Genomic DNA, 24,550 nt, shown 5'->3' on the forward strand with positions numbered 1-24,550 from the left:
TTAGTGTGTGAAGTAGAAGCTTTAAGTATGGTGGCAATGTGTGCATTAATAATATATATACCTTGTTTTAGTGACACTCTGCTTATTAATGTATCAACCTCTTTAAGAGATTTTGGAAAGTTTACTTCTCTTACTGTTAATCATTCTTTTCCATTTTTGATGAATGTGCATCCTCCTTTAAGTAAAATTCACCCTTTGGGAGGAAATTAGTAAAGTAAAAATCTACCTTTCTTAGGTATTTCATTATTGGCAGATATTTTGGCTTTTATTTATTTTTGTGTGTTTTATTTGTTTGCAGTTTTTAACCTGTATACACATCATAGAGGCAGTTAGAGAGTTCAAGAGGCTATTAAAGAATTTATACAGGTTATTTTTACCCCCTCATTAGGAGAATATAAAACACCCTTCTGGGTTTTACATTAGATTTCACTAGGCATAGAAAGCCTTCTGATTGGATAGGAAATCAACCAGTGAGAAAGCTGCTTGCTGTAGCCACTGGAACACTTGGCCCTTAATAAAGTTAAAAAAAAAAAATTATACCTTTACCAGTGGGTTGTGAGACAATCAAATTGCTGCTGTCGTCAAAGTTAGTTGTCCCAGTGTATAGCGTATCAAAGAAGAGGAAGAGCAGTTTGTATGCATCTAGGAGTATGTTCACTATTTTTAATGTGTTAATGGGATTTTCTTTATCAGTGTATGAAAATGAAGACCAGTTACTTTGGCGCCCTGGTGTGGTTTTGGAGAGCAAAGTTAAGGAGTACCTTGTTGAGACCTCATTAAGAACTGGAAATGAAAAAATAATGGATAGGATATCTGCAGGAACACACACAAGGGACAATGAACAGGTATACTTTAACTTCTGTTGAAACAGCAGCTAACTAATCTCTTCCTGATTTTCCTTTTTTTGGGGGGGGGAACGGGGGTGGGGATCAGAGACAATCTTAAGCAGGCTCCACGCCCAGCCCAGAGCATGACGAGGGGCTTAATCTTAGAACCCTAAGATCATGATCTGAGTCGAAATCAGGAGTCAGATGCTTGACCGACTAAGCCACCTAGGCACCCTTCTTGATTTTCTTATATGTGATTCAAGTATTTCTTACGTGTGAACTGGATATCTCTCTTTCTATAGATTTTTAAAACTTGGAAAACACTGGTTAAAAAAAGTCCCAAGACCTAGTGATAACTACTCCATATTGTTTCACGTTTTCTCTTCTGGTCCTTTCTTCTCTATGTATGCACATATCTTAATTTGAATCACTTATTTTCCTTGGCATTGAGAATTCTTTACTATCTCGTTCCCGGTGATGGAATGTTCCATCCTGTAGCTGTAATATCACTTATTTAAACATTCTCTATGGTTGGACTTTAGATTTTATAATAAAGGTATTTTTTGCATTATTCTTGAACTCTATTCAGGAAGTGTTGAAAAGTATTACCTATTAAGATTGTATAAATTTGCTTTAGGAGCATTTGTTAAGCACTGTGTACCTATAGTTGCAGGATACTCTTGATTGTATGTGGGATGGGGCTGGAAGTATTGCCTAGTAAGGGTTTTTTTTGGATGCCCCTGGTTTTGCCTTCTGACATCATTTTGCCCCTCTTGTATACTTTTCACTCTGTATCTTTAGCTTCAATGATCCTAACTGAAATGAATATCCAGAGATAGTTGGATTCAGACTTGAATTCCCAAGTAATATACAGAAGTTGTAGTAGTTGAATTTCAGAGTAGCTTTGCAGCTGTCAAAAAGAATCCCCACTGGGTTTTTGTACTGATAGTCCATTAAACTATAAATTAATTTTGGAAGAATTAGTTCCTTTAAAACATTAAACCTTCCAGTTCAAGAACATGATCTGACTCTCTATGTATTTGACTTTTTTAATCACTCAGATGTTTTTGTTTGTTTGGATATCACATGCATCTAATTAACGTAATTCGTCAATATCTTAAATATTTATGTGTATTTAATACTTTTGTTAATGGGATCTATAATATACTGTTAATATAGAGAAATACCAATTTTTTAAAAATTTAATTTTTCTCAAGCTAGTGAAACTAATAATTTTTCAGTTGTTTTTATCAGGCTTTCTAGTCTTAAAGTCATTATTGAATTATACCTTGGTTCCTTCCTTACCATTTATTATATCTCTTACTCCTATTACTATCTTACTGCATTAGCCATAACTCTCAGAGACTTTTGGTAGTGGTAGTGATTTGAGGCCTGCTTTTGATGGGAGGTAATATATCTAAGGTTTTTACATTAAGAATAATACCAGTACTTGGTTTGATATAGGTTGTCTTTATTATACTAAGGTGGTAACCATCCACTTACACTTATTATGGTTTTTGTCTTTTTAAAATTAGAAATGGATACTGATTTATCAGATGCTTTTTTAGCAGCTGGATTGTTTTTTAATGATTATGTTCTGATTATTAGCCTATTGATGTATTAATAGATTTACTAATATTGAGCCATCTTTGCCTTTCTTGGAAATTACTTGGGAAGGTGGATTATTAAATAACTTCCAATTAAGTTCTCTCCACTGCTATTTAGTATATTTGTAATTCCAAACAGATTTAATGAGAAGAAATTCTAATTTTAAGAAAATGACACCCTTCATAGTAGACCATGAGACCATTATAAACCCTAGTCACTCAAGTACCCATCCTTCTATTCTAGGCCTGCTGATGTTCCCTCTTATTAACACTCTAAAAGACAGGGAGTAGGTGATATCAAGAAATAAGACCATAGTTCTAATTTTTCCCAACTAGAAAAAAATCATCTAAAATAAGGAAATTGCCCAGCTCAGATGGCCTGGCAAAAAAAAAAAAGAACGATACTGGTGGGTGACTTCTGAGGGGTAGAGTGAAAATGAACAAACTCTGGGATACCAGAGTCCATCACCAGGACAGTTAAGTAGACTAAATGTTTCGGCAAGCATACCCCTAAATGTCTTGCATTTAGAGAGCATTTCAGACAGTATTTGTCAAGACTCTTACTAGTCCTGGTGTTTTTTTGTCTATTTGTTTTAATGCTGTTGTTAAGTGTGAATTTCTGGTAATTTTTATTGGATAGTTTTTTTTTTTTCCTTTATCTTGTAGGCATTATATGAACTTCTCAAGTGTAACCATAATATAAAGGAAGCAATTGAAAGGTACTGCTGCAACGGAAAGGCATCTCAAGGTGAGGAACTCTTGGGATCAAGAGAGGGAAATGAAAGGGGATGCTTATTTGGGGATTAGAATAACAAAGTATTGTAAAGGATGGAGCAGTCCTATTACACTTTTGTAAGATCTGTGTTCATCTTCATAGCCAATAATTTTTTCCTTTTCTTGCCCTCTATTTTTAGACGTACCAGAGATTGTTCAAATACAAATTAGTTACCCCCCTGTCACCTCCACTTTCTTGAAGAAATAGTTACAGAACAAAGCAGACCCCAGAGATGACAATATATCCAAAGTAATTAAAAAGAATGATTTTATGATTTCATTGAAAAGAAAAGTTGTTTTTTTTTTTTAAACCAAACAGGAAATGAAAAGGAGATTAAAGATAAAAAACATGTATTATAATATATTCCATTGAATTTATTACAAGGAAGGTATTTTTAGTAATCATGTAATAAAATTTTTACGATACTTAGGCTTTGTTTTGTGTGTGTCGGGGAAAATGGTTAACTTTAATTTCAGTAGTTTTGTCATTATATAAGTAATTGCATGCACCATAGCTTTCATTAAGTATATATAGAGTGAAATAATACTCAGTAATAGTATATAAGTGATTTGGAAAAATAGAAAAGCTGAAAACAGCACATTAAACTTGTAGGTTGAGATAGTCTGTTGAAATGTTTTCTTATAAAAGTTGCTTTTTTGAGAAAATTATTTTTAAGCTCTCCTAATCTCAAAAACTAAATACTGGTTTTTACTTTAGTTCAAACTATGTTTTATCTTTATGGTGGACTACTCTTTTTTTTTTTTTTAAGATTTTATTTATTTATTTGACAGAGACACAGGAGAGAGGGAACACAAGCAGGGGGAGTGGGAGAGGGAGAAGCAGGCCTCTCGCTGAGCAGGGAGCCTGATGCGGGGCTCGATCCCAGGACCCTGGGATCATGACCCGAGCTGAAGGCAGACGCTTAATGACTGAGCCACCCTGGCGCCCCTGTGGTGGACTACTCTTGATGGGGACCTGGTCCCCATTGTCTTCGAATGAAGGACTTCAGGTTTCCTCTGCCCCAAACAGATTTGAGGTCACTCACATTAGCGTCTTCTGAGAAGTTAAATGGGATTTAGTCTTGAGAGCATGGGCTGTTTCTTATTCCCACTGGATTTCCAGAGTGTAGCACTCTGCAAACTGACTTTAAATAAATATGTATTGATTATTTATGGTCTTTAATTAAAAGCACTATGGTTTTGATATAATATCAAAATGAGGCTTTTTTTTTCGTCATAAAGGAAATAACCTTTTTTTTAATTTGAAAAAATATATGCTCATTGTTTAAAAAAGTCAGAAAAACAATGCGTATAAATCATAGAAAAACATTACATTCTTATCCTTCCATGTAGAGGAGAAAACCCCAGTGTTTATATTTTGGTATTGTTGATTTTTAAATAAGATTGTATTGTGCTTACTTTTGGTAATCCTAACTGAAATCTCCTGCATACAGAACTGTGTGTGTGTGTGTGTGAGAGAGAGAGAGAGAGAGAGAGGGATAGTTAATGGCCTTTTATAGGGGAAACATACTGAAAGTAAACTAGCAATTCATATAAAAGAGCTCTGAGGCCAATGAAGTTTCTTTAATTTCTTTAGAAGGAATGACTGCGTGGACAGAAGAAGAATGCCGGAGCTTTGAACATGCACTCATGCTTTTTGGAAAAGATTTTCATCTTATACAGAAGAATAAGGTAAGTTAGGCAAATTAGTACAGATTGCTTAATAATGACAGTGAATAGAGGCACATAAGTTTTAAGTCACTTGGGTAGGGAAAAAAAAGGAAGAATTTGTTAATGCTTTCCTGACGTTAGCATTTCTTACATTGCTTTACACGGCCTGCTTGTGGGATGGCTGATAGAGGACTCACCTATCTTTTGACATACATAGTTGTTACACTCTACTCATGGAAAATGGATTGACTGTTTTCTAAGTCTTACTTTTCTTCCGTTTTCCTTGACTTTGATTTCTTTCTAAGCTATTCAGATGTTTGTGGCCTCAGAAACGTTTCTCTTTAGCAGCCAGAACTGCAGTTGCTGAAAGAAGAAACACTGATTACTAAAACCAACTATAAGTGTTCTAATAACATCAAATGCTGGCAAGAATGTGGAGCAACAGGAACTCTCATTCATTACTGATGGGAATGCAAAATAGTATGGCACCTTTAAAAGACAGTTTGGCATTTTCTTACAAAGCTAACCATACTCTTACCATATGATCCAGCAGTTGTACTCATTGGTATTTACACAAAAGAGTTGCAAATTTATATCCACACAAAATGTTAATAGCACATTTAATCATGATTGCCAGAACTTGGAGACAAGTAAGGTGTCCTTTGAGGTGGATGGATAAATACATTGTGACACATCCAAACACTGGCATATAATTCAGTTCTAAAAGGAATGAGCTATTAAGCCACAAAAAGACATGAGGTGACCTTTAAATGCATATTGTTAAGTCAAGGAAGCCAATCTGGAAAGGTTATCTACTGTATGATTTCAACTATATGACATTCTGGAAAAGGCAAAACTGTGGAGACAATAAATAGATCAGTGGTTTCAAGATTTATCATAGAGGGAGGGATGAATAGGCACAGTACAGAGGATTTTTAGGGCAGTGGAACTATTTTGTATGATACTCTAATGGTGGATATATGTCAATATATATTTGTCATTACCTATATGATGTATAATACCTGAGTGAACCCTAATGTAAATGATGGACTTTGGGTAATAAAGATATGTGGGTATAGATTCATCAACTGTAACACGTACCACTGTGGTGGGAAATTGATAGTGGAGGAAGCTGTGCATATTTGGGAGCAGAAGATGGTATGTGGGAACTCTGTACTTTCTGCTCACATCAGCTGTGAACCTAAAACTGTTCTAAAAAATAAAGTCAGTTTTTTAAAAAGTGTGTGTGAATGTGTATATTCCAATAGTTTGGAATAATTAAGTTTCATTAAAGTATGGTTTGTTTATTATTATCTCTTTTCATCCTAAAGGAACATAAGATTCTGAAGTATTTAGGTGGGTAGGTCAATATTTTATTCCTTTTTCTTTTTCATTAATAGACTTTATTTTTTAGAGTAATTTATGGTTTACAGAAAAATAGATCAGAAAGTACATAGGATTCCCATATACCCCCTTCCCCCATATACACAGCTTCCACTATTAATATTTTACATTAGTGTGCTACATTTGTTATAATTAATGAACCAATATTGATATATTATTATTAACTGAAGTCCATGGTTCACTTTTTGTGTTGTATGGTTCTGACAAGTGTGTAATGATTTGTACCATTACATAGTATCATACAGAATAGTTTCACAGTCCTAAAAATTCCTTGTACTACAACCAATTCCATTCTATTCCTCTCTCCCTTCCTCTAGCCCTACCCCAACACCTGGCTTTTTACTGTCTCTATGCTTTTGCCATTTCAGAATGTCATATGGTTGGAATCATATACTATGTAGCCTTTATTGCTCCTTTGGCTAAACACCTAAATATTTCATTTTTGGGGTGCTAATGTGAATGGTATTGTATTTTTTAATACAATTGGCTTCTTTGACTTCGTACGCATTTAAGGGTTTCTTCGTGTCATTTCATGGCTTGATAGTGCATGTCTTTTTATCACATTTCTTTTTACTCCATTGTATGGATATACCAGTTTATCCATTCACCTCTTGAGGCACATCGTGGTCCCGTTCAAGTTTTGATAGTTACAAGCTGCTATAAACATCTGGTGTGAAGGTTTTTGCATGGACTTAAGTTTTCACCTCCTTTGGCTAAATGCCAATGAGTGGGATTGCTGGATTCTATGGTGAGAGTATGTTTGGTTTTTTAGAAAACCTTCACAGTGTATGCTCAAGTGGCTTTACCATTTTGCATTCCCACCAGCACTGTGAGTTCCTCTTGCTCCACATCCTTCCAGCATTTGGTGTTGTCAGGGTTTTAGATTTTGGCTGTTATAATAGTTGTGTAGTGTATCTTGTTGTTTTCATTTGCATTTCTCTGATGACATAAGATGTGGACTATCTTTTCATTTGCTTATTTGCCATCTGTGTCTCTTCTTTGTGAGGTGTCTGGTAAGGCCTTTAGCCTATTTTTTAATTGAATGGTTTGTTGCCTTACTGTAAAGTTTTAAGTGCTCTTTACACATTTTGGATAATAGTCCTTTATCACATGTGTGTTTTGCAACTATTTTCTCCCTGTATATGGTTCTTCATTCTCCTAACAGTGTCTTTTGCAAAGTAGAAGGTTTTAATTTTAGTGAATTTCAACTAATCAAATATTTTTTTACTGATCATGCTTTTAGTGTTACATCTAAAAAGTCATTGTCATCCCCAAAGTCATCTAGCTTTTCTCCTATGTTCTCTCCTAGGAGCTTTATAGTTTTGCATTTCACATTTATGTCTATATTCCATTTTTAGTTTATTTTTGTGAAAGTTGTTAAGATCTGTGTCTAGCTTCTTTCTTTTTCTTTCTTTCTTTCTTTTTTTTGTTTTTGCATATGGATGTCCAGTTGTTCTAACACCATTTGTTTAGAAGGCTATCCTTCGTTGCATCGCCTTTACTCTTTATTAAAGTTAGTTGACTGCATTTGTGTGGTTCTATTTCTGGGCTCTCCATTCTCTTGCGTTAATCTGTCTCTTTTTTTGCCAGTAGACCGCTGTCTTGACTACTGTAACTTTATAGTAAGTCTTGAAGTTGGGTAGTGTCATTCCTCCAACTTTGTACTTCTCTCTCAATATTGTGTTGGCTACTCTGTTTTTTTGCCTTTCCGTATAAACTTTAGAATTAGTTTGTCAGTACTTACTCAGTAACTTGCTGGGATTTTGATTGGGATTGCCCTGAATCTGTAGGTTGAGTTGGGAAGAACTGACATCTTAACAGTCATGAGTCTTCCTACCCATGAATGTGGAATATCTCTGCATTTATTTAGATCTCTGATTTCTTTAATCATGGTTTTATAGTTTTCCTCATGTATGTCTTGCATGTAGCTTGTTAGATTTGTACCTAAATATTTCATTTTTGGGGTGCTAATGTGAATGGTATTGTATTTTTTAATTTCAGTATTGGTTTTTCACTGTTGGTATATAGGCAAGCAATTGACTTTTGCATATTAACCTTGTATCCTGCAACCTAGCTATAATCATTTATTAGTTCCATGAATGTTTTGCTGATTTTTGGAATTTTCTATGTAGACAATCATGTCATCTGTGAACAGAGACAGTTTTATTTCTTCCTTCTCAACTTGTATACCTTTTATTTTTTTCTTGTCTTGCTGCATTTGCTAGACCTTCCAGTAAGATGTTGAATAGTTTAGTGCCTTTTTGTATGTATGAAAACCTAGTGTTTTCTCAAAGATGAGATGAAGTATTTAATTTAATGAGTAGATAAAACATTTTTCAAGAAGTCTGGGTTGTTTAAGTCAAAATAAAACATAAGTTTTGCAATGACTTATGAAATCTATTCATTTCCTAAATAATTAAGTTCTACCATTTACCAGACGTTTTAAGTGCTAGAGGTACATGAGTGAATAAGACAGGAAAGGTCTCTGTCCCCAAAAAGCCTGTGTTTGCCACAAAGACTTAAACTGTATGATGTTTATTGAAATGTATACTTTATTTCTTGGCTTAAAAAGCTTGTTCCTTATGTTATGAACTCATGTCATGCTCACTAATCAGGATAGAGACTCTGAAACTTCTTTATTGGATACTGATTAAGTAGTGGAGAAAGTATTTATTAGATAAGGATACAGAATTTTGTCTGTATGTCTGAACTCATACCTGTAGCTGTGTATAGTTTGAGCAGCCCTGGTCTGGATGTGGAGCCAAGTTGGCAAGGCTCAGATTTTACTGTTTTGTTGTTTTTACCAAACTCTGCTGGAGTGGTGAACCAAACCCATGTTGAAGGAAAACACCCTGCCGTTAGGTAACAAATCATCTTAAACTGCAGATGCAGTTGCGTGCGGCTCCCTTTTCTAAGGGTTCTGTGTCTCTCTTGCATTATGGAACCCTTTGTCCCTAGAAAAGTATACCTGCCTATAATTTTGGAATTTAATAGATGCCAGTGAATCCCATTCATGGACCCCTCAGGGTTAAGAAAGACTGCTGCTGCAGTCAGAATCACGGTGAGAGTTCAGTGAGGAAAAGTAAAGGTTGCCACTGTTTTAAGATTTTCAGTAAAGGTGTAAGATCATTTCTGGATACACATTTATTTTATAAATGAATAGATTCTGATTTAAATAACAAACCTTGAACTTTTGAAGGTATCCTTATTATTGAAAATGTAAATGTAATGACATTTTACTATTAAATGTTCAGAATTTATAATTGGGAGGATAGAAAATAAGACCCATGGATTGAAACTACAGTGTTGTTAAAAAAAAAAAAAAAAAAGGTGGGGCGCCCAGGTGGCTCAGTTGTTAAGCATCTGCCTTCGGCTCAGGTCATGATCCCAGGGTCCTGGGATCGAGGCCGAATTGGGCTCCCTGCTCACTGGGGAGTCCGCTTCTCCCTCTACCTCTGCAGCTCCCCCTGCTTGTGCGGGTGCGCACGCGCCCTCTCTGTCAAATAAACAAATAAAATCTTTAAAAAAAGAAGTTACTGAAAAATGGGTTGGGTCTATTGGTTTCTATTTAAAATTTTAACTTTTTTTTTGTTAGGTGAGAACTAGAACAGTTGCTGAATGTGTAGCATTCTACTATATGTGGAAGAAATCTGAACGTTATGATTACTTTGCTCAACAGACAAGATTTGGAAAGAAACGATATAACCATCACCCTGGAGTTACGTAAGTACTGTGGGGTTGACTTTAGAGACTTCTGTTTTTAACTGTGATAGGCAGTCTTGAAGTTATCGGGGTATGTTTTTCAGGGACTATATGGATCGTTTGGTAGATGAAACAGAAGCTCTGGGTTCGACAGTAAATTCTTCAGCCTTAACTTCTAATCGACCTGAGCCTCTTCCTGATCAACAGCTGAACATTCTCAACTCTTTCACTGCCAGTGACTTGACAGGTAAAATGAGCATCTTTTTGTGTTTGTTAGCCTAGGGCAAAATTGTGTCGTCTTTGTTTCATGACATGGGACCACTTCCTTAAACCATTTTCCATTTCTTTTTAGCTCTGACCAACAGTGTGGCAACCGTCTGCAACCCCCCGGATGTGAATTGTTTGGATGATAGCTTTCCTCCACTGGGCAACACACCCCGTGGACAAGTCAATCATGTGCCTGTCGTAACAGAGGAGTTACTCACCCTGCCGAGCAATGGGGAAAGTGATTGTTTTAATTTATTTGAGACTGGATTTTATCACTCGGAGCTAAACCCCATGAACATGTGCAGTGAAGAGTCAGAAAGACCGGCAAAGAGATTGAAAATGGGCATTGCTGTTCCTGAATCCTTTATGAATGAGGTTTCTGTAAATAATTTGGGTGTGGACTTTGAAAACCACACACATCACATCACCAGTGCCAAAATGGCCGTCTCTGTGGCTGACTTTGGCAGTCTGTCTGCCAGCGAGACCAATGGTTTCATCAGTGCCCATGCTCTGCATCAGCATGCCGCTCTTCCCTCTGAGTGACGGGAGCGGGGGGCCCAGAAGCAGTGGGTGTGCAGTACCGGTAAACTTGAGGAAAGGGTCAGGTCTGCTTAGTCTTTCACTGGAAGTTTGAACCTTTTCACTATGACATCAGTGATGTCAGTATGTATAGAACTATATCTTGATTTATCAAGAGTATTTTCATTTTTCAATCCATAAATGTGGAAATGAACTATGATCAGCAGAGTTGGGAACTAAGATTGAACTCTGTGGTGCAGCTTTAAGCTCTGCTTATCTCTTCCTCATCCCCCAGTACCTCTTCTCCACTCCCTTCTTTTTCTATTCTTTTCTGTTCCCCACTGCCCTCACTCCCAGTTTTAAAACCTGTAGACAGAGGCCACCAGCTCAAAACCAGCACAGATGTTCTGAACTGAATGGAGTGGCTTCTTTTCGTGTAAATTCCTTTTGCCGTAATGGATGCAGTGGAATAACAATGTTTACAGGTACCGATCCCAATCCCTGCTCAATGTAGCATTTTTTGGTTTTATTTTCTTAATTAAATAAAAGCAGGGGTAGGTTTCTTTAAACTGCACAAACATGCAAGGATTTTTTTAAAACGGAAACTTCTCTCATGTTATTCAACTAGAGCACTTCAGTTTACAAAACAGCAAGTCCATCTTTATGGAAGCCAGCACGAGGAACTGCGTGCAGATTATGAAGACGCTTGCTTGGATCCTGTTTTAAAATTCTAGACCAGGGCTACCTTACACAGAATCGGTCATTTTACTGTGGGAAGAGTTCTGTGTACCTCCGTTTATTGGCTAAAAATTTGGCATTTGAAGATGTGGTATTCAGTTGGGGTTTTGTCCACCATTGTCAAGATTATAATTGTGAAAATCATACTGGTCATTGATAATTTAGTTTATCCTGAGGCAACTGACTTGCAGGACACGGTCTACAAAGCCTAGGATGTTGCCACTCAATGGTTTACATTTTGGGACGCTTCTTAAGTTGTTTGTAGCACTGCAGTTCAAAGTGTTAATATTTTGGAGGGACTTCTAGATTTTACACTTAATGCAGTAGAACCTTGAAGTATATTTAAACTTTTTTGTTTAGCTTGAACAGTTGGTGAGAAAAATGTGAGTTTCTATCTGAAATAGAATGGTACTTTACCACTTTAAGTTTTAAAAAGTGATAGACGTTCAGATGCATCTCAAACTCAGTTTTATTTTTATTCCAGACATTATGAATGAGAAGCCATTGTCCTAAGCTTTGGCCATTTTTGCTCTCTAGATATGCATCTTTAAGTTAAAAGGTGAATTCAAACAATATGTAATACAGTATTAGGGTGTAATAAGCTTTGCTTTTATAGTTCAGTTAAGACAATTTTGCTTTGGTTTTTTTTTTTGGGGGGGGGCACCGTCTTAATTTCCAATTTCTACTAGTTGTCTTGCTTTGCAAAAAACTTAAATGTTTGGCTGCATTGCTCATATTTGTAAGAATAAGTTGCTTCAAGGTTGTGCTGACGAGTAGATAGGTTGTAGTGACCTTAGTAGTGATGGAAAGGGAGGGTATTTATTATACAAACTGTGAACTGCAATGACATCCTTAGTTTTGGATGATGTGTATTCTTATTTTTCTTTGCAGCATTTTAATGAAGATTGCTTTGAAGTGTTTACGCAGTAGTATATTTACTATAAAATTTAGTTTAGCACAGTGGACAAAAGTAGTTAAATTAATAACTTAAAATCAGTCTCTAATTTATACATCTAAAGTCTAGCATTCCTGTATGCACACAGTAAATAATGGGTAGCCTGGGCTCTCTGTTGCTTTCAGATATTTTTATCCAAGTTCTCAGCTTCTTATTGCTGTGGTGTTGTGCTAAACTTTGAACCTTATTTCTTCTGTTAAAAATCAGTATACCTTTTATAATTTAGTAAGATACTGGCCATAATCTTCCATTGTTATAACTTTGATTTTCACTCTGGGTTTACAGTGGCTGGTTTGTCTAAAGTAATTTACACAAAGATGACTGAATGCTAATACCAGTTGCACTTAAATGAACATGCCCATTCTCAGTAGCTGATGCAGTAACATATTCAGTTTATCTATGCATTGCTGGGATCTTGATATAAGATGGAAACAGTGTTTCTTATCTAAAGTTTTGATTATCAGCAAGTTGAATGGACACTTTAGTTATTTAAATAAAGATTTTTGACCAAAATCCAGAAAATGATATGAGAGAAAAATAAATTCCAGCTAAACAGATTTTTAAATGTCATTCTGATTTTAGCCTCTTAGAGAGTGCTAACTAGCTGGTAACGTTTACTTTTAATTCCTTGTTAAAATGAGGCAATAATTTGCAAGATTTTTGTATATATATGTAAATTCTTCATATCTTTTTAGATCTAATTCAATATTTTCTGACTGCTTCTGCCATGTATAAATACCATTTTTGTGCATGTTTGATGTGACATTCATAAATTGTACCACTATGACTTTATCCATGTAAAATAGCTATTTATTGAATTTTCTTTTGAACGCTGGGTTTACTGGGTTGTTTTTTTCCTCCAGTTAAGCATCTTAACAGAGAATTTGTTACTGTTTATTAGAAGAATTGCGTTTGAGAGCATGAAAATTACTGATTTGCAATTTCATGAAGAAACAATAATGCCTTTATTATCAAGTGTTAAGCACAATTCTTATAACAAACTGTGATAAATTCTTTTTTTCTTTTGCCGCATTATTTTCTTATGAACAAACCAAAAATCCATGGTGAGCTGTTGCATTGTTGGCTGATGTATCTTTTATGTACAGGGAATTTGAAGAGGACAGCGGATTCATTTAGAAGTGTAACTGGTGCTGTGATTATAGCAATACTTTACTTTTGTTAGTCGTACTTCATCTTTTCCATGCTAGCTTTTTAAATGTTTAGTTTTCCTCTTGTCATGGTCAATTGCTGAATTTACTTGAAGGATGTAGAATACTGTTTAAACAATACTAAAGTGTGTACAATTAGGTCAAAGAATTGTGCAATTGTTTCCTTTTTAATTTTTAAAATTGAGGGTCATAAATATTTGAGAACATCAGATCTAATAGAGCATAGTGATACTATTTAATTTAACCAAAGTCTCTAGTGAATATTTCAACTTTGAATGTAAACTAATGAATAAACCTGACCACCAAGGAGATTGTTTGCCCAGAGTTTCAAAGCACATTGCCTACAAATGGAAATTGAAATAATTTATAAAAATATTGACATTACTATGTTTTTTAAAAAGTTCTTAATTTTTTCACTAAAAGGAGGAAACTATTAGTTTTATTGTTAAATATGGTAGATATTAAAATTCCTCTTAGATGACCAGTGATTCCAGTTGTCCCAGTTTGAAATAAGTACCCTGTGAGTATGAGATTAATTAGTGACAATCACAACAAGTTTTAGTATCAGATGTTCAAGAGGAAGTTGCTATTGTTGCATTGATTTTAATATTTGTACATAAACACTGATTTTTTTGAGCATTATTTTGTATTTGTTGTACTTTAATACCTGGTGTACAGTTCCAGAAATAAAAATCTGGAAATCTTTTTTTTCTTGGTTCGTGTGAGTATTTGCCATAATTGGATACTTATTTAATAAATCTTAAGCTATAACACATGGGTAGATACTTAACCACTTTTCAATTGGATTTTGCCGTTGTAAAAAGGATAGGTAAGTGACAAAGTTGGTAGATAAATTTTCTTTAAATCCTCTACAACAGATTTTCATCTGTACTAAAACAGCTGTCCCAAAGTGAGGCTTGTTACACTTTTAGTTTAATTCAGTAAATATTTATTCAATGTCTTTTATGTTTCAAACACTCTTCTAGGTAACTTTGTCTTTTAGGAAGACATGTTATCTGAAATTTGATCGGATGTTATTATTTGACAATATATTTGTGGTAAACTCGTCTTCTCCATAGTATTCATAGTTTAGTAGACTCTAGAAATACCTTTAAACCTTCATCTTTTGAAGCTGACAATCTCGTCTTAGCCTAGTTTCACAAGTTTGTCCCCATATTTCATTTGCTCTGAGCAGAGCTTTATCTAGTCCATTCCTTTTTTTTTTTTTTGGTAAGATTTATTTATTGGGGGGGAGGGGCAGAAGAAGGGGGAGAAAGAATCTAGTCCATTCTTAATATGCAGTGATCAGATTGCATATAAGGTCCAGATTTTATACAAGGACACGAAGAGGATAAAATGAAAGCAAATACTCTGACTCCTCTGCTTTGGTTACTTGTCTAAAACTACATTCCCTCATGCACAGACCCCACAGAACCTTAATGTGCAGGCCTCTGGTGGACAGATACACAGAAGTGCCTTCAGGTGGGGACAAGCACCAGTGTTTCAACTCTAGCCAAGAGAGCAGCCGCGTACCGTGTGAGACCTGCAGAGTACTTGAGGCTTTTAGGGGAGGGAGGAGAGCCTTGTGGGAGCAGAGCTTCTCGTGACTTGTAGGCCTTACCCTTGTTGGCCATAATTGCCATCAATGACAGGCTTTGAGCTTGCTGCTTCTCTGACTTCTCAAAGAATCTGTAGGTTGGATTTTTCATTATATACACTATGTCCTCATCCCCGGGACATATCGCTGTTTACCATTTCCCATCCAGGTAGGTGTTCTCTGATCCTTTTCCTCTCTGTGTCTGTGGAGACTCTCTGACAAAGCTGGGCACGGGCACGGAATTTGTGGTTCTAGATCAGGAGTGCTCATGTGTTCCTAGGTTTACTACACTAGTTGACATTCATTTTCGAGAGACACCCAGGCTGTTGTGTAACTCGGTTTTGATGAGATGTTTATACAGAGGTAAGGCCTGTACTTCACGGAGTTGTTTTCTGGTATAGAACTCATAAAAGCATTTCAGAATGTCAGAAATGAAATCAGCCATTTATAAATCTAAACAGTTAATCTAGTAAGAAAGGTAGATGGTTCTGTTGTAAAATATCTATGTTACATTAAAAAAATTTTTTCACCCTTCCAGTGCAGACCAAATCATGATACTAGGCAAGCTTTATACTCCACCACGAGCATTTTATGAGCAGGAACCATATTTTATTCTTTGACTCTCCCAGGGCCCTTCACATAGTAGGTATTCCCTAAAAGCTTGAAGACATAAATTACCCTTCAGCTAATGGTGACTTTGCCCCTAGCTTTAAAAGAAGAACTTTTTAAGACAAAAGTTAAAAGAACAGAATAAAGAAAAATCCAGATTGAGCAATTGACATTTTATCATATTTGATCTTTTTCTATGTAACGTACTTTTTTTTTCCTGAACTAGTTTTAAATTTATTTACATTGCAAGAGTTCAATCCTAAATACCTTAGCCCATCAAATACATCCACAGGAGTAGGTATTTCTGTATTTTACTTAAGGTTCTGGGTAACAGGATCTTCTTGGTCAAGTGGTCAAGCAGATTGGCTTTTTTTTTTTTTAAATAAGATTAGTTTCCCTGTTTTCCCAGGATCTTGGTGACACAAATAAAGGACAAGTGAGGCTGAGAAAAGGAATTGGATTCTGTCACAAATGTACATTTACTATCCATACATGATAAATCTGATAGAGGAAAAGGAAAGTGTAATGGGAATTTTCAGGGCTGGCAGTTGGGGATTGTAAATTTCAGTAGGCTGGTTGGGCAAGGTGACAGAGGGAGGGAATGAACCATGTGACTCCCTGGGGGAAGACCTCAGCAGGCACAGAGAACTAGAACAGAAGCCTGAATTGCGAGTGTGCCCAGCAGTTTCCAGGAGTGGTTAGGAGGCAGATTCGCCTGGGGTAGAATAAGCAGGAGATGAGAGGTAGTGAGTGGGGCGCCTGGGTGGCTCAGTTGTTAAGCGTCTGCCTTTGGCTCAGGTCATGATCCTGGAGTCCCGGGATCGAGTCCCGCATTGAGTCCCGCATTGGGCTCCCTGCTCGGTGGGGAGTCTACTTCTCCCTCTGACCCTCACCCCACTTGTGCTCTCTTCCTCTCAAATAAATAAATAAAAAAAGAAAGGTAGTGAGTGGCTCTATCATATATGTGAAGCACTTGGGCATTTCTTCCACTGTATGAGGAGTAATAAGAGGGTTTTGAGCAGAGGCGGGTCAAGATCTGAGTTACATTTACAAGAACCCTTCTTGGTGATCCATTCTGTAAAGGCAGCAGGAGTGGAAACAGGGAAGGCAATTAGACTACTGAAATTGCAATAAATGAAGTGAGAAAAGCTGTTAATGTAGCAGTTTAGGTGGTTAAAATCTGGTTATAGAGGTTCCATATTAGGATTTGAGGGGTCCAATAAATAACACCCTCCTCTCCATCCAAGTTTGGAACTGAGAATTAGATGCAGGAGTCAGGTCGATGGAGATCAAAGTAAGTATTATGAGTGAAACTCTTTGGAAAAGGTGGCTTCAGAGCTGTGGCCAGGTCAGCTCACTAATACTCCACCTCTGAATAGACTCACTGTCTGTCATTGGCTGGGCAGACAGCCCACAGAGAAGGAACTAGAGGGGTCTGAGCCGTGGGTGCCTAGTTCTTCTCCAAAGAGAATCTCATGAAATCACTCTTCTTCCAACAGATGGCGAGAGAGGCCAGGAGCATCACTAATGTCAGCACTCCCCACTGAAATAAGAGAATGGGAATCCGTGTCTTTCCCACCACCACTATCTTCTATTTCCATGCTAAAACCATCTCTCTCACTCTTTTAAACTTTGTGTATGTGTATGAATGTTCAAGTAAGAATAAATTCCAATTCCCCCTTACCTAGCTAAAACAATCCTTAAATCACACACACACACACACACACACACACACACAATTCATGACAACACAACATATATTTTTTGCTTCAGTTTATTACATAAAAATACAGTTTTTACAGAAGTTTGTACAAATCAACAGTGCAAGAAATGATGGCTTGGCTGGAATTTTATAAACCACCACAAAGATATACAAAATAAAAGAATATTTGAAATTTTAAGTTCAGGCAGTAGGTTTTAATTTAATAAGCTACTGTATATTTAGGGGAAAGCCAATTAAGATCAGAATTGTATGACAATTTGAAATTGTAATGAAGCAAAGAGCTTTTATCATAAAAACAATATCAATAAAAACAAAAAATTCCCACTCCAATTAGGCCTCAAAATATTTGTTGTATTGGTAGAAATCAGAGATATGATGAACAAAAAACATTTAGAATGAACTCAATAGCAGAAAACCTAATTTCTAGTTCATAGTTAGCTGACAATTGTATAGTAGTTTGAAAAAAGCTCTTCTCCTTGTTTGATGTCCCTGAGTGCTACAAGAATGACACATCGAAGTGGGCTGAAAACAAAAAGAAAAATATACAAAATGTGTAAGTATTAACAGATCCAAGCTCATTTTTTAATATAACCAATATAGATTTTATAGACACAATTTTACTCAAATTTCTTACTACTGTCCTAGTTATTTGCCTTCCATGAGGAAATAGCTCTTATCCCTGATGGAGTTATTTTATTATTTATTTATTTAAAAATTTATTTATTTTCCCTGATGAAGGTAAAGTACATTATGTCTATTCTATATCGTTTAAAAAAAGCACAAATCAGTTAACTTTATACAACTGACTAGTTCTTCAATGTGTTGTTTTTATGTTCAGGCTCCCAAAACTGGTATCACAAAAAGCATTTTAAAATGACATTTATTATAGTTTAACATTTTAAAATTAATTTGTATCTTTGGATTCTGCAAAGCTGGAAACATTACTTAAAATTAATTGGAATTTTGGGGCACCTGGGTGGCTCAGTCAGTTAAATGCATCTGACCCTTGATTTCTGCTCAGGTCTTAATCTCTGGGTTGTCAGTTCGAGCCCCGTGTTGGGCTCCACACTGGGCATGGAGCCTGCTTATGATTCTCTCTCTCCCTCTCCCCATCCTCTATCTCTCTCTCTCTCTCTCTCTCAAAAAAAAAAAAAAAAAATTGGAATTAAAAAAAATACTTTTATGGACACCGTAAGACATATGTAACCTTCAATGTTCCTACTCAGTTAACGTTTCCTATACTTGTTGAACACTAATGACACTATACTCCAGAGTATACGGCGAAAAAACCCAAACTGTTAGCTATACAAACACACATGAATAGAGACAGAGAAGTTCTCAAGTTTTAAGTAAAGAAAATAGTCTAAGTTTTAAATCTCATTCATCTTAAAAGGATGATTTAATGGGGCCCATACAAAGTAAAGTTTGCTAGTAACTGTCCTAACATAATGATTGTACCTTCTTATAGCACTGCTGATAAAGAACTCTACAGAAGTACTTTTATGTAGAAATTGTTACTTGAATACTTTCAGTAGACTTTCCACTTAATGAACAGAAAATAAACCTTACCTTACAAATATGTATCTTCTGAATATTTACCTTGTTTTCATTGTTAAGTTTCCAAACCTAATAGTGAAATAGGCAAAAGAACTAATAGTGTAATTTGGCCTTTTTGTTCAACTGGGTACTCTCAAGTGAAATGAAGAACATGATCCTTAAAATGATTAAAGTAAAAATGTATTTGAAGATTTTGTAAGGAGAAAAATAACAGAATCACTTGAAAAAAATTTTAAGGTTGATTCTTTTAAGTACCACACAGAATAAAAATGGGTAATAAGAAGCAGAATGAGCTAGGTTAATGGAAAATTTTAAATTTCAAATAAGCCTACATTAACACATTCAGGTATGATGAAAATCAAAATTTAAGTCATAATTTTCACTAAAAAAACTACCCCGAGTTGTGTTTTTTTTAAAGGTTTATTTATTTATTTATTTGAGAAAGAGAGAGAGGCCCGGGAGCTGGGGGAGGAGCAGAGGGGGAGGGAGAGGGACAAGCAGACTCCTCGCTGAGCAGCGGAGTGTGAAGCCCCACACAGGGCTCGATCCCAGGACCCTGAGATCATGACCTGAGCCAAAACCAAGAGTCGGTAACTGACTGAACCACTCAGGCACCCTAGAAAATATGTGTTTTTTTAAGTACAGCATAAGACAGGGGAGAGGGAAAAAAAACTAACCTTTGTTTGTCACAGCTGTACGCAATGTTCGGAAGATATTGCTTCAGCTCTACAGGGAAAATTGCAGGCACGTCAAATTCCTGATAGCAGACATTAGCTGCTCTGTCTAGGAATAAGTATATAATTTTTAGCAACAGTCATTTTATAAGGTCGTGGAAAACAGTACTGAATTACGTCACTTGATGTGTAGTTTTCTAAATTAGAACAACATGCTCAAATAATCACTATTATGTTCCAGGCATTACTAGATTATATATATATATATGTATTTTATTATTTACTTTTTGAAAAATTTATTTTAGAGAGCGCACATGTGTGAGTTGGGGGAGGGGCAGAGGGAGAGAATCTCAAGCAGACTGCCTGCCTAGCTCAGAGCCCAACTCGGGGTTCGACTTGGGGCTCGATATCACAACCCTGAGATCATGACCTGAGCTGAAATCAGGAGTCGGATGCTCAACGGACTGAGCCACCCAGGTGCCCCTATTATTTATAGAGGCTCAGAAAGGTTAAAGATTAAGTAGAAGAGTCAGGTTTCAAGTTCACAACTCCCTAACACCAAAACCTATGCTAAATGTAGCCAGATCAAATTTAAACTTTTGGGCAAGTCAAGCCCTATGGGAAGGTAAGTGACTCAGGCACACAGCAACAGAAAGGGGATACCAGCCTAGTTTAACCTATTAGGCTCTACCGAGGCACTGACTGAATGATTTCTAAGTTAACTATTTAAAAAATGCTAAAATAATGATGATCAGAAGAGCAGTTATCAATTGCCTATATTTATTGCAAAACCAGAAGAAAAACAGTAAGTTATTCAATTAATGTATATCACTACTTCCCCAGGTTCTTTGATATCTGCTCCCACAATGTTATAGTTTACTTATGGGCTTTGAATAGCTGAGATGTTAAATTTAACTGCCTCTCGCACTCAGTCATAGGGCAAAAGAGGAAAATTACCACTGCTGTATTTATATCTTGTCTCACAGACCCATGATGCCAACTTACCATTTGAACAATTGTTGACATACTGTCCTACGGCCAGTGGATTACAAATTTCTGATGTTAGCCATGTACTATCACTCATTTTGAAAGGACCAAGTCGATCCCTCCCATTGCAAGATCTGAAACAGGTGAAAGAATTAGCTAAGGGATTATTCTTTTATATCTTACAATAAAATCCAAAAGTACAAAATTAACCCTAGAACTGACAAGTCCAGTTTCTCTTAAAAAAGTTTTTTTTTCTTTTTTTTTTCTTAAAAAAGTTTTATCTAGTCAATAGGGCAACTGAGTGGCTACTTAGCAACTGCTTAAACAGATTTTTATTGAAAGTAAAAAGGCTAGTGGTCATAAACATTTTGCTGTGGTCCTCTATTAAATTTGAACATGGGCACTAACTTACCTGTATACAACTTTTGATATTCCTTTGTCATTTCCATCAATGAGTACCCCATCCAAGCATCTAAAAATAAATGGATTTCCAATGGATTGGAAAAAGATTGGCTCATACTTCTGATATACTGTACCTATTATACAATAAGATAAAGACACAGCAACATGTAAAAATCATAAACATCACAAGGACCTTTCTCTGGAACATATATATAACATGAAAGAAATTTAATTTCTCTACCTTTTTTCTAATATTTCACTTCCAGTCTAGATTATCACATTCTCTTTGGCTACTTTCCTCCTTTGAAGAGTGCTCAATAGTAAATGGAGCGGAGGACCAACTTGTTCACACAGCAAAATAAAATGTGACTATCTTGGTTAATTAAAATGTGAACACCACATTTGAGGTTCAGTTTTACAAAGTTGTGGGGTTTTTTTGTTTTGGTTTGGTTTTGCTTTTTAAAGTAGGCTGTGATTTGACATCATTTAAAAAGCCTTTTGATAAGAAATGTATTTTGTTAATAACTGATAAAATAATGCAGACAGAATGGGAATAAATGAGTCTGACATTCAGGTTGTTTCTCCTTTCACTGGCAATGGACTAAAGGACAAAATAAATATTTGCTGGGCCTGTCCTATGTTCCAGGCATGCTATTTTATGAAATTTGTTTCAGTATTCATTTGTTGCTGGCTTGTTCTATTTAGTCTTTACAGAGTTAGGTTAGTTGTGTAGGAGGAAACCAACTTTCTTGCTTAAGGATGTAAAATTAGAAAATAGCAGAATGACTTTTTGAAAATATAGGTCTGACTTAAACATTCACACATTTTTGTACTACACCAAACAATATCATCTTAGTTTAACAAATAACATACTCTCCTGAACATTCTAGTCAATGGCCTTTTTGCAAAGAAGCTGCTTTACTTTCAAAGTGTAGAAATGGCAGGAAGGTCTTTATCCAGTGATTTATGGGTTTAAATTCTGTCTTTCCTGTTTTAACCCATACTATTTTTACCTTTAGTTACCAATTATGTAAGCCAACTGACTTATTCTCTAGTGCTTTCTAAGTAATTCATCTTATCAAAGTAGGCCATACTATAGTCCACATTTAAACATTAGCTACAAAAATTTCCTTAAAAGAAAAGTGCATTTATCCCAACAAATACTCAAGGATGCTTTCTAACACATAAAATAATTTATGGTTAATTTCCAAATCAGGATTTAAAAATCTGTGGAAATCTGAGTTTCCAATTCAACCCCTTACTCGAAGGATTACAGGACCATGTATTTACTTGAACTTATATTAGTCGATAAATAGGAAACTCTTGGCAAAGCACTAACTGTGCCATTACCAGGATACATAGATACAACCGCGCCTTTTGGTACCAATCCTCTGGTAACGAAGACACCTTTTCCCGCAGAAATCAATGAGCTAGTTGCTCGGGCAACACTGAAACCCAATGTCTTATAAAGAATTTCTTCTGGTTTAAAGGTATTTTGCTGTTCATGTCTGTATTCAAGCGGTTTCACCCTTGGATGTTGAACTGACAGTAGGTCGTGATATTTTGATTTAACAGTTTCTGGAAGCATAGTCAAGATATCTGATTGCTTATTGAAATCATTTATGAATAGAGCCTGGAAAACTTTCAGTAATGTTCCTAGGACATCTTCATCTGAGATAACTTTGTCTTTGGATTCTTCTGGAACATATCGGAGGGTCCTGAAAACAGGAAAAGTTTCTGTTCACTACCCTTCAACTGACAAAAGCCAGGCTTCATGCCTCCTGAGTCACTGGCCTTAATGATGATTATTCTCCTATGTCTGAATACGATGAAACTAAGACGTTCAGAAAAGAGTTGTTTGGGGGTAGTTCTAGTGACCTAACTCCGGACAATACCTACCCAAGTTAACAATAGCCAACATTTGTGAAAGCTCTAACTGTACCAAATGCTGTTGGGTCCTTACATTCACTATCTCCTTTTTGCAGACAGGGAAACTGAGGCTTGGAGATGTTGGGGAGCTTGCCCAACATCCTAAAGCTGTTAAGTGGGAGAGCCATAAGCCGAAACAGAGCTAGTATTTTTCCACCACATACATAGCCATTATGTGAACATCACGTAAGAATCCTCATATTGGAATGGCTCTTTTTATAGATGTGTAATTTCAAAGACAAATTTAACATTATACACTTTGTCACATTCTCTCCAGGGAGTACCTACTTCTTTAATGGCTGCATCATTTTTATTTGCATAATGGTATTATTTTTAATTCTTAACAAAAAGAAAGCAATTCCCGCCTCACAATTCTATAGTAAGGATGGCCCTGAATTCATTTTTCCGCCGAATGAAACTTTGGAAAAGCTCTCTGGTTATTAACTGGCTTTCAGTGGCGCTAGTGTGCCCATTTCAGTGAGCATTACGTGAACTTCTTCCAGATCACTAGCACGCCACTTACTAGAGCCGGCAACGACACTGACTCCCCGGCCACCCACGCAGCTAGATCCTTGTCTTCAGGCAAAGACTATTCTAAACCCAACACGCCGACGTGCTTTTAGCGGCATTTTGCTCGTTTTTATGCGTCAGTCCAAGCTGCTATCCTCACAGCCAAGCTGGGCTGCTTTCACCAGATAAACCTCGGTTTGGCTTCTCTAGGGAATTTCAAGCTCCTAACTATGCCTTAGCGGAGAGAAGACCACGCACTCTCACGCCGTAAGAGCTTTGTTTTTTTTCAAAAGCCTCTTCTTTTTTGCCGGGACAGAAGCCCGGGTCAGCACAGACCTCCAACCGAGAACACGCGCCTCCGCCCGCGGGCAACGCCCGCCTCGCAAGTCTGACAGCGCGGGGTACCATGGGAGATTAGGCCACAGGCCCCACCCTCCTAAGGCCCCCCGCCCTCGTCAGTATCCCAGCTCTCTTCGGACTCCACCAGCCTCGGCCTCGCCCACTTCGGGCCCCGCCCTCTTCGGGTTCCACCCACCGCAGGCCCGCCCGCCTCGGGCCCCCGGGCCGCCAGAAGCTCCGCCCGCCTGAAGCTCTGTCCGCTTGAAGCTCCGCTCGCCGGAGGCTCCGCCCACCTAGGGCCCTCTTGCCTCCGGTCCAGCGGCCCGGGTGGCGTCGTGGGGCTGAAAGAAGGTGGCCCTGCTCTGCCGGTCTCGCCCTCTCACCTCGGGTTGTGGTTTAGGTTCAGCGCGATCCAAGGAACGAAGCGGTACTTGTAACGGCGCCATCGCTGCCACAGGCCCCGCAGCAGGCGGCCGAGCATGGCTGTCCCGCGGCGCTGTGACGAGGGCAGCGCGGGAGAGGTGGGTCGCGGTCTCGGGCCCGCCCCGGCCCGGGGAGGAGCGGAGGCCACGCCGTCCCGCCCCTCCTCG

General features: G+C 37.1%; 2 protein-coding genes across 11 annotated transcripts in view; one reads left to right on the plus strand and one right to left on the minus strand.

Annotated features, from left to right (window-relative positions):
• MIER3 (MIER family member 3) overlaps positions 1-14,333 on the plus strand; it is a 168,096-nt gene extending 153,763 nt beyond the window's left edge. For all 6 annotated transcript variants that reach the window (XM_032404383.1, XM_032404384.1, XM_032404387.1 and 3 more), the window contains 6 exons: positions 694-845; positions 3,101-3,182; positions 4,806-4,900; positions 9,879-10,006; positions 10,090-10,232; positions 10,338-14,333. In XM_032404383.1, the coding sequence (XP_032260274.1) occupies positions 694-845; positions 3,101-3,182; positions 4,806-4,900; positions 9,879-10,006; positions 10,090-10,232; positions 10,338-10,795 (1,058 nt within the window). In that variant the 3' untranslated portion in view covers positions 10,796-14,333. The remainder of the gene's footprint in view (positions 1-693; positions 846-3,100; positions 3,183-4,805; positions 4,901-9,878; positions 10,007-10,089; positions 10,233-10,337) is intronic.
• A 3,279-nt stretch (positions 14,334-17,612) lies between these two features.
• Positions 17,613-24,457, minus strand: SETD9 (SET domain containing 9). 5 transcript variants are annotated; one of them, XM_032404398.1, is made up of 7 exons: positions 24,344-24,457; positions 22,533-22,900; positions 21,193-21,316; positions 20,799-20,914; positions 19,797-19,845; positions 19,162-19,188; positions 17,613-18,084 (listed from the first exon to the last, which is right to left on the minus strand). In XM_032404398.1, the coding sequence occupies exons 1-7, from the start codon at positions 24,439-24,441 to the stop codon at positions 17,997-17,999; spliced, it is 870 nt and encodes a 289-aa protein (XP_032260289.1). In that variant the 5' UTR covers positions 24,442-24,457; the 3' UTR covers positions 17,613-17,996. The 5 variants fall into 5 exon arrangements, with proteins under 5 accessions (XP_032260289.1, XP_032260286.1, XP_032260290.1 ...); XM_032404395.1 differs by having other exon boundaries at positions 19,797-19,902; XM_032404399.1 differs by lacking the exon at positions 19,162-19,188.
• Positions 24,458-24,550: the final 93 nt, after the last annotated feature.

Source organism: Phoca vitulina, unplaced genomic scaffold (assembly GCF_004348235.1).
Source record: "Phoca vitulina isolate PV1807 unplaced genomic scaffold, GSC_HSeal_1.0 scaffold6, whole genome shotgun sequence".
Taxonomy (NCBI): Eukaryota; Metazoa; Chordata; class Mammalia; order Carnivora; family Phocidae; genus Phoca; species Phoca vitulina.